Source organism: Tauraco erythrolophus, chromosome 7 (genome assembly GCF_009769465.1).
Source record: "Tauraco erythrolophus isolate bTauEry1 chromosome 7, bTauEry1.pri, whole genome shotgun sequence".
Taxonomy (NCBI): domain Eukaryota; kingdom Metazoa; phylum Chordata; class Aves; order Musophagiformes; family Musophagidae; genus Tauraco; species Tauraco erythrolophus.
In genome coordinates this window covers 50,303,216-50,321,672 of record NC_141471.1, presented here as the reverse complement: position 1 = coordinate 50,321,672, position 18,457 = coordinate 50,303,216, and the positions used below count along the sequence as shown (strand labels likewise).

The window sequence follows — 18,457 nt, the reverse complement described above, 5'->3', positions numbered from 1 at the left end:
TTATTCTCAAACGATCAATCACTCATCTTCCTCACGCAATTTCTCAATGAAGCGTACAGCACTCTCCATTACGCACTGTTTTCTCCAAAGAGGTGACACTACCTATTTGCAATGGGTCTTGCAGTTGCAGTAGAAAATGACAATAATACTGTTTTCCTACATTCCTTCTTAGCTCAAAAGTACTTCCTCTGCTATACTCTGTGTCCTAGTTTTAGCTGGGACAGAGTTTTTAACAGCTAGAAGAGCTCCATGTTTTGGTTTTACTCAGAGGCTCACTCTGAGAAGAATGCTGATAGCAAGCTGATGTTTGAGACTCCAAGGACTTTTCAGGGTGCCGGAGTGCAGAAATACGGCGGGATAAGGGGGGAGCATAGCCGGGACAAGGGGGACACGATTCCCTTTGTGATTTGTGGTGGAACTTAAGATTGAGGGCCAAACTGGCCAATTAGTATTCCATATCACGCAACGTCATGCCCAGTATAAAAGTGAGGGTCAGCCAGGAAGAAGGGCTTTTGCGCTTTGGTTTTTTCGCCGCTTTTGCTCTTTTGCGCTGTTGCTCTATTGTTTTTTCTTTTTCTCTCTCTCTCCCAGTACTCCCACTCTCGGAGTGCTCTCTCTCTCTGCCCCTCTCTATTTCGGGGCCTCGCGTTCATCCGGGATTGCAGCTTTGGGAGGAGACGGGCTTCGCATACGAGGGGGTGGTGAGCACCTACACTGTGTATTAAATCATCTGTATTAAATTGTTCTTATCTCAACCCACGGTTTCCCGTTTATCCTTTAATTCTCTCTCTCATTCCTGTGGGTGGGGGAGGGGGAGTGACCGGCTGTGTGGGGAGGTTCAGCCTAACCCACGACACTCAGCTACACGTATGCAAAATGGTAACATGCTCCCAAAGCTTAAAAGTTGTATTGAAAATTAGTATTAAATTATTCATATGATATTCAATTATGAAGTGTTATCTCTGACAGACAAGGAACAGTAAATACACTTTTAAAAACTGTCTTGTCTGTGAAACAAACGGAATATTGTCAAAAATAAAAGGCAAGAAAAACACATTCAACTTAAAATGTTATCAGCCTGACTTGAAACACAAATTTTAATATTTAATGCAACTTCAGGCTAGCAGTTTTTATTTTGACAACCACTGAATTTGTACCAGAGAGACCGTGCCAGCCTACAAACTTCAGATCTGCAGCTAAAGTCACACACATCTACCAGGTCAGCCCTTTAACATCTGTTTCAAAGCGCAATTCTGGACTCCAAAACCTGCCCATGCTCCTGCGCATTCTTTTGGCAAGGAAACTGCTTTGCATGTAGCTTCATGTAGCTTCCATGTTTTAGCCTTTCCTTCATTCAAACGGATAAAGGATGGTGATTAAACAACCACAAAGAGATCTGTCACATGTGGAATTATATACTCTTAATTAGACTCTCTGAACATTTAATACACTCTTCTCAATATCTGTGCTCTGCTGTTTAAATAAACAACTGTATTAAGGAAAAGACAAAGGGAGCAATTTCACCTCAGATCTAAGCACAACGTTCTCCTCTTCAAGGTCCTTGAGTTTCTTTTGAAGAGAATCCAAATGAAAGTAGTTCTGGACGGAGGAGGACGATTCATTCCTCTTCAGCCTTGTAACGAAAACGACAGTTTTAACTAATTTTCATCTGTATTATGGCCAATCTCACAGGAAAACAGACTGAACAGAGGTCTCAAAACCAGCCAAAGTCACAAGAAAGCCAGCTTTGTTCATGACAGTGTGTTTGGGCAGCAATGAATTTACAGTGATTTTTAAAAGAGAACATTTTTTTTATTATTATTCATTATTCTCCACATTTCCTATGAAAAAGTTATTCAGCCAAACCTATGAGAAAGGAAACCACCTTACTACAGGGAGCAACCCAATAGCTTCCTGATTAATCTTGCACATGCTTCACCAGAATGCAGCAATAACTCTGCAAGCAAGGGCAGATAGCCCCCCAGAGCCTGCGATGCTGTTCAGCCAGCTAATTGCCTGGAACCCACACTATAAGCCACTCTTTATTTCCATCCCTCTGCACAGAACGTTTCACAGTGCCCTCAGGTCCTTAAGCACAAAGGTCACACACGTAGCATGTTCTAGTACAGCATGCAAAGGTATGTGGTGTAGTGGGGTACCCTAAGTGGGACCTACGTCAACCTCACCACCACAGTGACCTAGTTCCTGTTAAAGTCACAGTGCTGCGTAAGAAGCCTCTCGATGTACTTTCCCCTCCAGACTCTTGTTGGCATCACTACAGCCGGCTGGTCCAACGCAAATCCTTCCAGCTGGTGCCGTGCACCAAGTTCAAGAGTTCCATTTATAGATCCAGCCAATAAAGGGATCATTTTACTACTTTTAAAGCTATCAAATAGTCCAAACTACCCCTGCTGAGTACCAGATGAAGGTTCAGTGTTGTAGACTGATAACTTACGGGGTGGAACAGATGGACTCCGGCTCACTTTCTTCAGCAGCACTCGTATAGAACTGGAGCAGCTCATCTTTCATGGAGAGCTCATGCCGCAACTGAGAAACCTGCACAAAGAAAGAGGTTGAAGATAGGTAAACAGCTTTTCTAGGCACATTCTTAAGTAAACCCACTATAAATTAGTTATTCATCCTCCAAGCATCACCTTCAGACTAAATTGAGAGGCCAAGACTGGGACAGGCCAAAACCAGTTCCTTTATTTCTTAGAAAGAATTAAAAGGGTATCTTTTAAATTACCCATCAAATGTTCTTTTTTAGAAGTTCAAAAATGAAGTTATCCACTGCTATTAGACAGATTTCTTTTTCACCTTCTTTAAGATGAGCAATCCTGATTCACTATTGCATTAGTCTAGATTCACATCCAGAGAAAGAGATATATTGCAATGATACTGCAAGAAACTAACATGGTACAATCAAGCCAAACATCACTTTGTTAGTCATTTTGTGTGATGACTGTCATCATCTGGCTTGGATACAGACCTTGCACACCTTAGATACAGACATTTCTTTCTCTGCAAGAGACTTTAGATGAAATTACTAAAGTGCTTGTGCAGTAAGGTTACATTTGGGCCTCAACTGTCTGGTGAGCTGCAGAACACCACCATGCAGTGGCATTCTGAGGTTGCTGCAAGGGTGGAGGCTGCAGTCAGTTTCTGAGTGTATCTCAGGCTTTTGATGACTCCAAACACAAGTCTAGTAAAGCAGTATGTGAGAGTCCTGTACTTCACACATACACATATCAAAAAGGAACAAAACATCAAAACTGGATGGTTAGGACACCCTGCAACTGTGAGCTCCGCCAACTTAACCTTGGTTAATTCATATTGTGAGGAAGGCGTTAAAAGCCCAATTACACAGTAGCACTTACACCACTTCATAGGTGCAATTTAAGACCCCAGTAACAAGAGATTAATTTTTATTTTACTTGCATAGCTATAAATAGTATAACTGGTCAGACAGATCTGTTCCCTTCCACTTGTGCTGCAAGACTTGGTCCTCAGTTTTCACTTTCCAGTGCACAAATTGCAGAGTGCATTCGTTTCTATTAGATTTCTGCTTTTTGTATTGTAGGCATATTTATATTTGTAGTTATTACTGGCAAAAAAAAAACAGAGAATATCAATAAAATAGTTTTCAGCTGCATTTTCATCAAAGAAAAAGCAGACTCAATGCCATAAAGCACTTAAACTGTGCAGAATTTTAAGCAAACAAGCTCATTTACTTTATTAATGCTATTCTTTGTAATGAGATACACTAAGGCACCAAGTCCTCCTCAGACGTTGGTTCTAAAATGCAAGGGGGGGGGTGGGTGGGGTGGGGGGGGGTGTGGAAATCCCAAACAATCACATTTCAGAAAACCATGAAACAAAATCCATGCATTAATTTTGGGAGGTTCACTTCTCCATTTCAGGAAGAGCTAAAAAGCTGAACCAAAAATAACACTTTGCTTCCCTCCAGCACAATATGGCTTAGCCTCTTAAAGCAGTAAGGATGCAGATACTGTCAGTGGGTGGGTGCTAGATCATCTCCAGCTTTTGCTACACTTTTTCCTCTATGAATTAAAAAGACTGAGGATACTTTTTTACTTTCAGTTCCAAGCATTCCAGTTCTCCAAATAAGGGTAAACAGACAGAAAAGGTGACCTTTTATGGGAACAGGACCAGAAGCAATGGGCACAAGCTGAAACACAGGAGGTCCCCCCTGAACATCAGGAACAACTCTTTTATTGTGAGGGTGACTGATCACTGGCACAGGTTGCCCAGAGACATTATGAAGTTTCCATCCTTGCAAATACTCAAACACTGTCTGGATACAGTCCTAGGCAACAGGCTATAGTTGACTGCTTGAGCAGAGAGGCTCAGACAAGATGATTTCCAAAGGTCACTCCCAACCTCAATCGTGCTGTGAAACATGAAAAGAATTCACTGCAGCAACGTCCAGTAACACCTTCCTTTGATGTAGCATTTTGCTGTGCACTGACCCCAGCCAGTAACTAAGCACCCATGAGGTGAGCGCAGACTCAGTCCCCATAGGATAGAGGAGACAATCAGAAGATAGAAAAAATCGTGGGATGAGAAAAGACAGTTTAATAAGTAAAGCAAAGTTGCTTGTGCAAGCAAAGCAAAATAAGGAATTTATTCACTATTTATTTTCTATTGACAGGCAGATGTTCGGCCACTTCATGGGTAGCAAGGCCTCGGCACAGCTAATGGTTACTTGTGAAGACAAACACTATAACCAACCATGAACGTCTCAGCTGCTTCCTCCCTCTCTGAGCTTTTATTGTTGTGCATAACAATGTAAGGTATAGAATATGCCTTTGGTCAGTCCGAGTTAGCTATCCTGGCTGTGCCTCCTCCCAGCATCTTGCACAGATGGGGCCAGAGTGGAGGAATAAACCCTGAACCAACACAACCAACCAACACAACCAACCAACACAACGAAAAAGCCAAAAGAGAGTGCCTCCACACTGTGAAATCACAGATTTGCAATAGCCAAAACACTGGTTGTCATCAACACTGTTTTAATTGCAAATCCAAAACATAACACCATACAGGCCGCCACAAATAATATTAGCTCCATCCCAACCAGACCGAATACACATTTTCACATTGCAAAACATAGGATTTGTTCTATGAAGAGAAAGGACCTCTTCTACGTTTTCACAAGCCACTACCATGTGAATCCTCTGAAGTAAACATTACCACGTTACTCCTGCACAAGGTACTGTTAGCAAGCAATAGGGACTGAGCCCTTGTCCCGCAAGGAACAAGGGCCATGAGCTGTCACCACGCTTGGTTCCCAAGACTACCTGTTCATGAATCATGAACAACATTTCCAGAGTCCAGCTGATTGTTTTCCTAACAGCAGCTAAATGCTTAACAGGTATGAATTATTCAATGAAGACACCCGGTTACACTGTATGTAAATAATATGCATGCAAGTACCAAACCAAAGAGCATTTCTATCTTTCCAACGTTACCTTCTATTCTAATAGAACAAAACCCATGTTCCCTTTTTAAGGCCACCATTCCAGATTATAATTCAGCTTTTCCCTTCCTCTCACTTTACACAGAACAAAATCAAATCTGGAAAAGACTTTTAAACCAGTTATCACCAAAACACAAACTCTGATACATGACCTGGAACTATAACGACAGGACTAGAGGGCTGTATTACTCAGATGTTACCACAGGTTTGAGGTAGTGTTATTTGAGAACTGACACTGTGTTTGAAGGGCTGCCTTTTTAGCTTCAGAAACACATGACAAAATGAAGAGGAAAAAGAAGTGTAAACTGGGAAATTTAGGAAGATTAGGAGAAGCTAAAACCTAACGACCTACTCCATTTCAAGCACAGTTCACATTGTGACCGTTTACATTGCTTTGACACCGAGCTCTAATTTCAAAGGGGGCAATATCAAATTGTAGGTAGCACCATCTCAGCAAAAAGGGACACATCTTGAGACTGGAGCTGCAGCATTCTTACTCAACATGGCAATACAACAGCAGGTAGACACACTGTACTTGGGAACTACGCTTCTGCTGCTGAAAAGGCAGACACTCATCTCTGTAACCAAAACAATTTACAATTAAGAAAGTTTTGTCAATATAATGTTTTTGCTTCCAGTACATAATTCTGGAACAGTAAGATGAGACTAAAGTGCCTGTGCACACAGTATAGTGCTTGCTTCAGTGCACTCACTTTTTGTTCTTTAGTACACTACAGGAAAAGTCTCGGTTCCATCAGTTTTTATTGAACATGATCTCAGCCCCTTCCTAAACCTAAGCAGCACCTGACAATACAAATTCAAAAGACAAACTGAAGAATCTAATACATTTTGCATAGGTCTATATTACTTTCATATGTACCTATAAATGTGGCACGTTACAAGGACACAGGAAAAACTTGAGCTACGTAACGGGATGGTCAGAAGGTGTTGTCAGGACAAATTTGGTAGGTCAGAGAGACAAAAAGGTAAATTATTCATGCCATGACACATATACCAAGAAAACCCTAACATTATACCACACACCAGAAAAACTTGTCTATGTATTAGAGAAACCACAGATCCCTCAGACAAACCATTTTTAGACAGTTTTTACAGAATTTGAAAAGTATCACTTCAATTATCTTATCCCTTGCCCTTAGAGACAGTTACCATTCTATTCAAATATTCAAAAATCAGCATTAATGGAAGATCTGAAATCTACTAAAGAAAGATTTTCAACATAGAAAAGTGTCATAACTCTAAAGCCTGATCAGCTCTGCCTCAAAAACATCCATTTCTGAAGGAGTCACAATGACAATATGAAAGATGGGTGTTGATAGAACATATGGCCCATCATATCAAGCCACCTGGTAAGCAGCTTATTTCTGGTGGCTCTTTTCCTAATGCCGCTCCTGAGTCCCTCTAAATAAAATTAGACCTGGCAGAGGCAGCCCATCCCTGTCCCCCACCTTCCTCAATCAAATCTTCCATTCTGCATGTATTGTATGAACACATTGCCCTGCCCAGTCAGTATGCACATGCCTAGTAAATGTCGTATCGACCAATGCACAAATAAATTGGTCTGTCACATGATGGAACTTGAACGGCAAACAATAGCACTCCTCCGGGACATAAGACAATTCGCTTTCCATGCCAAAAAGGGTAGGCCACACCAAAAGATATTATTTCAATGCGTGCGCTCCATCACCCCTTATCGCACAACTGAGATCCATCCATGCTTCATTCATCGACCCATCTCGGACGTAATTCCACATCTCTAAGCAGTTTTATTTATAGTGTTTTTTAAAGTTTTTTATCCACTGTGGTTTATTGTTCTCCTTCATGCCCTACAACTGTGAGATTTCTATCCCTCTTGCTCAAAGCTACATCTGGATAAGATTCACAAACCAAGGTCACTGTCCCAGAATAGAAGAAATGACATTTGCCTCCAGCTCGGTTAATAAGTCAGCAGAGTTTAGTGACACTTGCAGTACAGATAAAGAACTCTTAACGCATCCTGTACAGTTCCATCCAAGATACATCTATCAAGAACCTGTCAGTATCCATAGCATCCAACTCGTCGCTCAGAGAAATACAGTAAGAAATAGCAACTGTATAAATACATGATTAAAAATTCAATGGTATGTGGAAGACACAAAGTGTTACTTGAAACAATGTAAATTTTCAGGTACTTTTTATAGCTCACGCCAATTCAGAAAATACATGCACCAGCATATTATATCCTAAACGTGTTCATCAAATGTCTAAAACATTACTACTGCAGTCAGCTCACACTACTGCAGCAGGCTGCTGACCCATGCCTCTATAGATTGTATCACGGTGTCCTGGAAAGAGATGGACCAAAATCACAAGAAGCTGCAGGATCTGAGTAATCTGGATAGAAGGTAGCAGGTCTCAGCCGATAACCGTTTGCTTCCCAACATAACCCAATGCTTCCTAACATTGACAAGTTCTAACATACAGACCACGTTGAATAAAAATTACCAATCACTAAAAGATATCCTTACCCATCTGAACAATGGAAGCTTAACACAAGTTTATGAAGTTGTCCCAGCTTGGAAAAGGCAGAATGCACATGATCTCAGTGAGCATTCAACCCTGAAATCTCCATAAATACAACAAGTGATTTACCTTATACGTGATACCTGTATCACATTCAGTTTGAGAAGCAAAGGGAAGCACTCCCAGCATTTAAATGCTATGTTCTAAGAGCCCAAATTCAACTCAAGTATGAACAGAGAAGCATTTGGGAAAAAGCAATGAAACATCAGTTGGTGAGGAAGAAACAGAAGAGGACTGAGAAAGATTCAGGGGAGAAACAAGAAGAAGAGCTGCACACAAAGGGAGGCAGGAAAAGGGAAAGAGTGATGAGTGAGATAATCAAACCAGAGGGGAATTATGTATAAAGCAGAGGAACAAGGACAAACAGGTAGAAGAAAACTGTGGGTATAGTGACTCAAAACTAAAAGAGCAGGTTTGGTTTTTTTTCAGAGGAAAATGAAATCGGATGCAGAGCAAAATTCAATGGCTGGAGGTTGTTTTGTGGTTTTTTTTTCCCTCAAATCACGTGATTGAAGCCAACAGGTCAAACTACTTTTTTGGTCCCATTTCTAAAAGTGTACATGCTATAAATATGGCTGACCAAACTGCTACAACACAGATTAACCTGCTATGGACAGGATGCCCTAGAATAAAGTATGGACAAGGTGAAGCTAGAATGAAAATTCTCCCCATCACTGCAGATACAGCACTCGGGTGTAAAAATCTTACCTCTTCCCTGATGTGTTCTACTTGCTCCTCCAGGAACTCATTTCTTTCTGTCAGTGATTTATTCTTCTTTAACAGTGACTGGCCAATCCGAGCAGCTAATTCTAAGTCCCGTTCTTTCTGTGAAGCATAAAGAAAAAGCTAATTTCAGATTTTTTATTCACCAAAGGATCAGAGGGAGGGTAAAATTATTGTGAAAAGGAAAGAACAAGTACTTGAACGATAAAAAGACTTTTTCCTTCTGTGAGAGTTTGGTTGTTTGCTAATTTTCTTTTTCTATTCCTGCTTATGTTACACCCACATTATTCAGAAAAGACTGACCCATACAGAGTTATTGAATCATACACATGAAAGCACAGCTTTCAAGGTCTAATGTAAAACAATGTAAGTGATACAAAATCTAGTTCGCTCTTACAGCTTTGTTTGAGAAACTACTGAGGGAAACTATTCCATCACCTTGTTATAACACCTGCAGAATGCAATGACAGAACATTATAACTCTTTAAAACATAACCTCTAAAGAAGCACAGTAAAAATAGCAAAGAACTTAGGCATTTCAAAGCATTTTTCACTTTCCACTTGCTCCACCTTGAAATAAAAGGTAGTAAGCTGTGCAGGAGCAGAAGCCAATTCCACCACAATGAATGTTCAGCTCCTATCTTCTTGCATATGTACATCCAGTAACACTTTCATATAAAACCAAGTCCTACCCCTTTCCTTTTTGCAGATGCCCAAATCTACATTAAATAGTTATTCTTGTGCCATGCTTGCCCCCTTTTTCCCCCTCTCCGCATGCACAGAATTGAAAATAACTGATCTAGACAATTCACCGCTGGCACCAATAAAAACTAGCAGCTTATCCTGTTGATGACATGGACCTATACCTGTTTCAGCTTCTGCAAAGCTGAGAGATAGGGCTGTAGTCCACCTGGAACAGGATGATAAACTGCCTAAAACTTTGCACCATTCATCAAGCAATTTATCATTTTCTTATCCAATTACTAGATCCTTACAATAGCGGGAAAACGGTGCTAAGGGTAACTTCCCACTTACTTTTAGTTCAACATCATTTGAGGGAAAGTTTTCTCCCTGTCACTGGAAATACTGTTTGGGGCAAATTTACCATCCCTGACAGCTATCCAGATCCTATTACTAAAAGCTACCTTGTGTCATGTACACATCAATGACAAAGCCTACAAAACCTACAGCTACTGATCACACTGATCTAAGTCAATGAATTTGATTGAAGAGGCTTTTGTAGTGGGGAGAAAAAAAAAAGGAAGTTACATAATAATCAATAAATAAAAAGACAGGTTATTGATCATTGCTGTATCTACAAACAGCATTTTCCAGATGGTTTCTGAAGGTCAGGCTTATATTTGCATTGCAAGCTACTGGCATTATCTAGCCATAAAATCTTTATATAATCTTATGTACAATCTTTCAGAATAATAGATCGCATGAAGTTATCCAAAAAACCATTTGGTTTACGGATCAAGCCAACTTATTGTTCAATAGTTTGGCTCTCTTCATAAATACGAAGTGGAAAAAAATATATCACTGCAGCTTTGACTCTACAAAGGAAGAATTTTCTAGCAGCAAAGTTTCTAACCGTGAAGTTGAGGAATATTAAGTGTCTTTCTGGGCTCTTTAACCTCCCCAGACTTCCTACACAATCAGCTCTAAAACTCAGCTTGGGATCATGCCTCTTACTCAGAGCGATAAGGAACTGATTTATTACAGCAACACGTAAAAAATACTGAAGCCAAACACATTTACACTATTATTAGAAAGGGATGAGAAAGCAGGTTCACAGAGGAATCTACTCCTGTTCTTACCACATACCCAGGCAGGTTTGGTGCCACTCCCGTTGCTTAGTTTCAGGGTAACAGGCACAGATTTTAAAAATATCTGCACACTGTTGTTTTGAGATCTAATCTTTCCTCCCCAAAATGCTGCACTTTTCACTCTGCCAACTTTGTAATACATTCATTGGAAGCTTGCCAACACAAAGGACAGACAAGGGGTAGCTTTTGGGGTGGTTCTTTTTTTGCTTACGTGTGTGAGGGTAGCAGAAGGAATTACACCTTAACTTCTGCAACCAGATGTAATCTCTTGGGACAACTATCATTTGGGGAACAGAAAAAGGAGCTGTAAAAGTGCATGTCTGCCTAGGGATACAGTGATTCAATCAGAAATTATGGCCAAATAAAACAAAAAAGCTCACTGAAAGTGCTTGTTTTACTAAAGGTTCATCTATTACATGTTCCCTCATTTTTCCTTCGCTATTGTCCTGAGAGGGAAGTACATCAGAAGCTTTAAAACACTGGCTCAGTAAGTCCTTCTAGCATTGTTCCCATTAGTGTGATTTCTGGATCTATAGACATTTGGCTACATGGACTCAGGGGAGGAAGCAGTTTGGCAGAATGTCGCATCATTACTAGAAGAAGCCATGGAAACAAACACAAGTAAATCTGAGCCAAACAAGATAGAGGGAACAGGACACAAACAGGTAACAAACTGTGGCTACAAGTCAATGTATTATTCCAGGACAAGTTTTTTAGGTAAAGCATCAGCTTTAACTGGTATTTCATGGAAAGTTCTTTAAAAGAGTTCAGCTCAAAGCACAAAATGCAGGACTTCATGCTCGATACATCTGATCTCAGTAAAAGTGGGAGATGTGAGCATTCCCATGCTTGTTGCCTTGCAGAATCAGAGGACGAACAGACCACCCAATGTATCTTGGCTAGACTGACCCCATTTTTGACATTGCTATTGCAATAAACAAGCAAATAAATATGAAAGATTAAATTACACTCAGCCATGAACTAATACAACTGTAACAGTTTTCACCTAAAGAATATACTCATTGCTCAAGTTTACTGCAGAAAAGCAGCCAATTTCAGTCAAATTATTTATTATGATATTTATTGAACATAAGCATCACAGCTTGACAATAGCTTTTTGCCATTTCTTGAATGCCAAGGATTACAGCAATAACAATTTACGTAATAATGGTATGAAAAAAAAACCCCACACCCAAACCAACCAAACATCAGGCAAAGACGACAAGGCTTGGAGACAAATGGAGCATTAGATATTCTTCCAATTTTGTGTCTATGCACTTCTCTGGAAAGACATTATCTGAGATAATAATTATGAATACAAGACTATTTGTGAACTTTTTTTGGTAAACAGTTTACATATACTGTAAAAACATGTGTCATTTTAAGATGATTTCCACCTCAATTCATTATAGAAAATATTTGGCCAAAAGCAAGTTAAATGGCCTCAACTGAAAAAAAAGCACAACTAATGAATCCATATGACTGAGGTAAACACATGACCTTTATTTATATTTACCTTACCAATGAGATAAAATGTACCTACACTCAGAATACGTACTCCTCCCCATTTGAGGACAGTCTTTACTAGTGGTACCATATAATTTCTGTACTACTTTCTCATACTGAATATGAGATGTATTAAAAAGATGTAATACTTGCCTCTTCAAGAAGACGTGTAACAGCATCTATGTCATTGTATGTTTTAGTCATCTGGCCCACTCTTTCAGCACATAAAACTGTGAGGAAATAAAATAAAACATTAATCATATTGTCAGAATCATTGGGGTAAAATGTCCTTTAGAGAGTTTTGGTTTACAAAGTTTTCATCTTATGCCAACTTTTGCGTAAGTGTATCAAAAACTAAAAAAATACTAAAAGAAAAAGCTTCAAGTTAAACTGAGACTGCAAGTGTTCCTCTTTTGTAATAAGCATTTGCTTTTGTGAGTGGCAGAACAAACCATTAAAACTTTCTTCTCTGAAGAGCAATGTCTTAAGTATTACTCACAATTAATTACATAAAATCACATTATTCACCATTAAAAAAAAGAAAAAATCAAGGAAGATGTGAAAACAGCTGTTCTTCGATACATAATCAGGATACTATCATGTCACAAAGTTATTGTATTATGTGCAGCAGAATTACTCCACAAATAAGAATCTCCAATACTGTTAGTAACGCTGTTCGACATAAAGATACTACGTCATATGTCCTGGGTTTGACTGGGATAGAGTTAACTTTTTTGCAGGAAGATGACAGAGGACACAGCACTGGCAGCTGACCCAGACTGGCCAGGGGGCTATTAGATACTGTGTGGCATCACACTCAAAGTGTATCTTGGGGGAGCTAGCCAGGCGAGGGGTGTTCATTTTGCTGGTTGGGAGCAGGCAGAGCTCCGTGTTCTGTGTGGTGAGAAGTTGTAGTGCTCATTTCGTATTGCTCTTGTACTAGTATTATTGTAGTTATTACCCCTCTCGTCTTTCTTGTACTGTCCTATTAAATTGCCCTTATCCAAACCCCCTAGTTTTGTCCTTTTCTCCTGATTCCCTCCTCCCCACCTCACCAAGGGCGAGGAGTGAGCGAGCGGCGGGGTGGTAGCTTAGCTGCTGGCTGGGCTAAACCATGAAATCATATAAAGTTGATAAGAACTGGGTTTTATGGTATGAGACAGCAAAGTAAATAAAAAATGCATGCGAAATAATAAATGATTCTTATACTACCCAGACCACATCATGGTGGACACAGTATCACTCATAAAAAAATATTTACTAAGACTGGATGAGACGATTAATCACTAAGGTGGAACCAGGAGTTTTGCTATGCTGAAGAAAGCATGCAGGTTAGTCTACGACCACAGCTGATCCTTTGAGAAGCTACACTGACTTATCTGAAAGTGTGCAAGTTTTCTAAAAACCCACCAATAAGCAGAGGAAAAAACAGCACTTTCTGCTCTACCTTTACATTCTTTTTATTTTTGGCTACACTTATTCATCAAACCCTATACTTCTGAAAAAAGGCACAGATAATGAAGTTGAGTTGATCATATGACTATTGCTTATCAGGCTGCTGTAGCACAAATTGTTCTTCAGGGGATTTACCCCTAACAATTGTCAGCTAAAGCTCAATCTGACAGATTGGCTAATGTTGCTCCAGTGCGCATTAATGCTGGGGAGAGACAGATAAGGCCTAATGAGATTTAAATTTTTTTTAAAAAAGTGTATTCAGTACAGTAATATTACCAGGAGACTGCCACCCTAAGGAAACAAAGCTACTCAATTTAAAAATATACAATACACATAAATGTACAGTTGATCACCACTAAGGCACATCAATGATATATTAAGTGCAACGGTACCTAGGTATCTGTTGAAATGTTAGAGGTATATTTTTTCTCCATGCTTGAACATCAAAAAGTTGCTTGAACTACAGCAAACAGTATAATTTTTTCTGTTTATCTTCCTATTTCTCAATTCATATTTTTGAGGATCAAATCCTGAAAACATTTACAATACTTAGTGACATTTGTAGTGCCAGCGAACTCCAAAGAATGCCATTCAAGAGAGAATTACACTTACCCAAACAATTCAGTCTGAAAGTGGTAACAGTAAAAAGTTTACGCTTTAAAGTAGTAATTTGATACCAATTACATAGAAATACTAAGAATAACTAAACCACTGCACAAGCAAAAATACAGTGTATCTGTAAACTACAAGCTGTATTACTGAAAAGCAGACTAATCAGGATTCCACAGAGGAAAAAAAAAAAAAGTCACTTGCAGAGAACATCAGCTATAGCACCAAAAAGGGCTAAATATACGATTTCTATAAAAACCTCACAAAAAGACGGATTGTGTCACATCCAGAAGACCATTCATAGAATCATAGAATGGTTTCAGTTGGAAGAGATGTTAAAGATCATGTAGTTCCAATCCTGCTGCCATAGGCAGAGACACCTTTCACTAGATCAGGTCACTCAAAGCCTCATCCAGCCTGGCCTTGAACACTTCCAGGGATGGAGCAACCACAGCTTCTCTGTTCCAGTGCCTCATCACTCTCAGAGTGAATAATTTCTTCCTTATATCTAATCTAATCTACCCTCTTTCAGTTCAAAGCCATTGCCCCTTGTCCTATCAATTCATAATAAAAAAAAAAAAATTATTCACCATAAAAAAAAAATTAACATCGCCGTAAAACCAGTATTTTCAAACATAGTAAGATCATAAGTCATGCAATAAAATGTCTATCAGAAATCCTGATGACAGCAGTTTATTTTCCAAAACAACTGTACACTAAATAGTTCCCTTGGTTACAACATTCCCTCTCTACTATAAAATGATGTTTGAGATTGTCATTAGCACGTTCATTTTAACTCTGTACCTAGCACTAATAAATTACCAGTGATTATGACTCTGGCAACCTCACACCATCCTAATTCAGGTGAATGTATAACCTTCTTAAAATCCAAGCTGATAAAAGGACAATGCTCCCACAGACAGAATAAAATCACTCAGCTGGCAGAAAGAGTGATAAAGGTTGATTTGTGTGGCTGCTCGCTCGGTTATTCCTTCAGAACTTGCCCTTTATTCTTTAACATGGCAGGGTAACACCACGGCCTTATCATAACAGACTTATTACTAGCAAAGCAGTAGCGACCTGGTCACTGCTAGCTTTTGTATCTCAAAATTTCCATCAAACTTCTGTTCATCACTGTTAAAACAGAGGTCTTCATATACTACTCTGCCAATGTGGAAAGGTTTCAAAGCAGAAACGACACCTTATGCATCCTCTTTGACATTCAAGTGGAAACAAACTTCACTAGATTGCATATAATAAAACATCTGCTCCAGTCAACAACCTCCTATCAGCACTCAACATGCAACACAGCAGAAGCACAGAGCTACTACCTAAAAGTAAGGTTTTCCTTTTGGAAGGAAGGCAAACTTGCAAAGAGGTGTTGCTCAACACTCCTCAGACAGCAAGGTTTGTGGGGAAGAGAAGGTGAAAAGTGAGGGGAGAGAAAGCAATTCAGAAGAAGCATTGGAAAGAAAAAAAAAATCAGAACAGAGTCTAAGTATGTAGTTTTTCAGCCTCCACGGATTACAAGTAACATTTGGCCAGTTGCTAGTGCAGTGATTTTGATTTCCTTAGTGTTCAAAAAAATCTACCAGTGAAAAAGACACACTATTTAGAATAATCATTTTGAGATCTGATGAGTGAAGTAAGGAGGGGAACCCCCGCCCCCCTCTCCCCACCCCAAACTCCACATCTCTAATGGATTCTGCATAGTAGGTTTCTGGCCTGCGGGAGTTTCTGATGAATGTGAAAGCCTGGTAACAATACCATAAAGATAAAACAGCAGCAAATGAAGGACAACACTCTGGACAAAACCTACAGTGCCAATTTACTGACCTCTTTTCAATAACTTGCACATCAGTAGTATTTTTGCTTGAGGGTGATAGGAAGCACAGCGTCTAAATGGATGGATGCATACAAACATCCAAATCAATTACACTTTGCACTCTCAGTTTATGGAGAAGGTTGTTAGATACAAAGAAAGAAAGAAAAAATAAATAATAAAAAAAAAGTCTACAGTAAGTAGAAGGACCACAGAATTCCAGAAACACAGAGTTAGGAAATATGTTTTGGTAACTACTTTGAAACTAACATCACAGATCCAAAACAGGAAACAACAGAGAAAACTTCTACCACATTATTTTCGTAACTGTATTACATACATGCTACCAGGGACATATTTGCAGTTCAAAGTACTTGGTTTTTTAACAGCCAAACACACCAATAGATAAATGCTACACAGATCAAGCCTTAAAGTACCTAGCACCATCTTCATATGCTCTTAAACCTTGCAAATTTATGGGTACCCATGTTTCTGTGTTTCTCAAGGTACACTGCATTTATTTTTTACCATCTATTTAATGCAGCATCTGATTGGAAGCTTGTTTCAGGCTCTGACCTTGACACTGACTAAAGCTGAAGATGCCCTGAGAGAAGGGAGGAAAGTATGTATCCTCCTGGATTGCTCCCTGAAAGTCACACAGTCATCTAGCATGCTTGCTTAGAGGAAAAGTATCTTTCCACAAACAGGATACAACCATGGAAGGGAAGCGGAGCAAGAACACCACTATTGGGAGCTGCTGCAATAAGCTACCACCTTCCAAACAGAGGATTCAGAACAAAAAACATCACAGCAGCCAGCAGTCACAGGCGTCCTCAGCCCCTGCTCCCTGCACCTCTCCTCGAGGCACACCTCCTCTTCATTTTTGAGACCTATCAATCAGGGACAAATTGAAGAGATAAAAGAGAGCAGCAATGACTGAAGAAGAAATCCCAGCTCCCACTGCTCCTCTTCCCATCTATTTCCAAATACTGGGAAACAGAAGGGGGATAAGATGTTATGGTAAAGTTTCACTTTTTGGACAGATAATACTGACCTGTATAGAGTCTAACAGACAAGGCTCCAGTGCATGGGGGTTTCCCTACTACCAAAATTTATTTCCTCAGAAACTACATCAGGATAAGGGAATACTGCTAATGGAGCATAGATCTCTGGCAATTTTAATACTGATGCTTCTCATTGGCAAGGTGGCAGCAGAGGACAAATGTTCTGCTTTTTTTCACAGCAGTTCCCTACCCAAAGCCTTTAACTATGGCAAGGCTTGATCAGTCAGGAGAAGCCCTGCTCCACGAGTAGCTTGGCTGCCTCCCCTCTGCTCAGAGCTCTCTCCAAACACTGGAGATACAACGGCAAGTTCAAGGCATCCTGAATGCTGCACATCGAGATGTATAGAACAGACACAGCAACACTGACGGGCCAGTACTACCGGATATCACTTGGCAAACGTTGGCAATTAGAGACCCTGGCAGACTCGGACTCCTCAGCTTGTTGGTTTCATTTCTGGAAGGCTATTTTTGCGCTCCAAGGATAAAGCACTTGCTCTAGAACTGAAGCTGTGATTTTTTAGCCACCAACAGTTATGTTCTGGCACTGGTTACTGTGAGCGCTACATCGACTTGAGCCAAGTGCACGAGAAATTCTGAAACTGTGCCATATTACCTATATTCGTTTTCAGATATATATTCAAAAATATACCTAAAATGTGCTGTCAGCTCTGTTACTGACCCAGACTAGAAATATTTGACATGTTTAAAGGTAAACATGGTAGCTTCTCCACTAAAGAGTTTTTGGCAGCCCTGGTGAAACTGGAGCAGAGGCTTCAAGTTGTCACATTTGAGATGGCCCTGAGAGAACATATTCATCTTAAAGAGCTTAAAAAATTTCAGAGGCTACTGTCACAGGAGCCTGACAAATGTGCTGCTGAGGCACGACTTGCTAGGAGACACACCAGCAGTCACTCCCCCACCTGTCTCCAAGCACAGCAAGGGGCCAGTCCCTCCAGCAGGCTGCTGGGGAGTTCAGCGGGTGGCTGTGACCCTGGTTAGAGGGATAAAGACCGGTCACTGCACGCCAACTGCTTCACCACTGTCAAGTCACACTGTGGGCGAGCTCCATGGAGGAGTCTGAAAGAACACAATGTTGTGAGCAACACACACTCACTCAGCAACTACACATTAGCACGGTCAAAAATAACTACTGTAAGTTCAATAGAGAACACCAATAGATTATTTTTTTCCTTCTTTTAAAATGTTACAGCCTAGCTTACTGTGATTTCAGTGGTGGAGTTTGTAAACGAATCTTTTAATATTAAGGTGCAGTTATTGACTCTTCTGGAAGAAGAGAGTAAGAGATTTTATCTTGCCATTGAAGCTATGGTTTGAAGGGTGTTTTTTTACTGACATTTCTCTCATA

The 18,457-nt window shown here is 40.0% G+C and overlaps 1 protein-coding gene across 1 annotated transcript in view; it reads right to left on the bottom strand.

Moving 5' to 3' along the window:
* The window catches only part of TRAK1 (trafficking kinesin protein 1), a 108,231-nt gene that overhangs the window by 12,025 nt on the left and 77,749 nt on the right, over window positions 1–18,457 (bottom strand). Inside the window, exons 5-8 of the mRNA XM_086615168.1 lie at window positions 12,295–12,371; window positions 8,792–8,908; window positions 2,456–2,556; window positions 1,525–1,633 (exon numbers count right to left, since the gene is read on the bottom strand). Coding sequence (XP_086471294.1) covers window positions 1,525–1,633; window positions 2,456–2,556; window positions 8,792–8,908; window positions 12,295–12,371 — 404 coding nt within the window. The remainder of the gene's footprint in view (window positions 1–1,524; window positions 1,634–2,455; window positions 2,557–8,791; window positions 8,909–12,294; window positions 12,372–18,457) is intronic.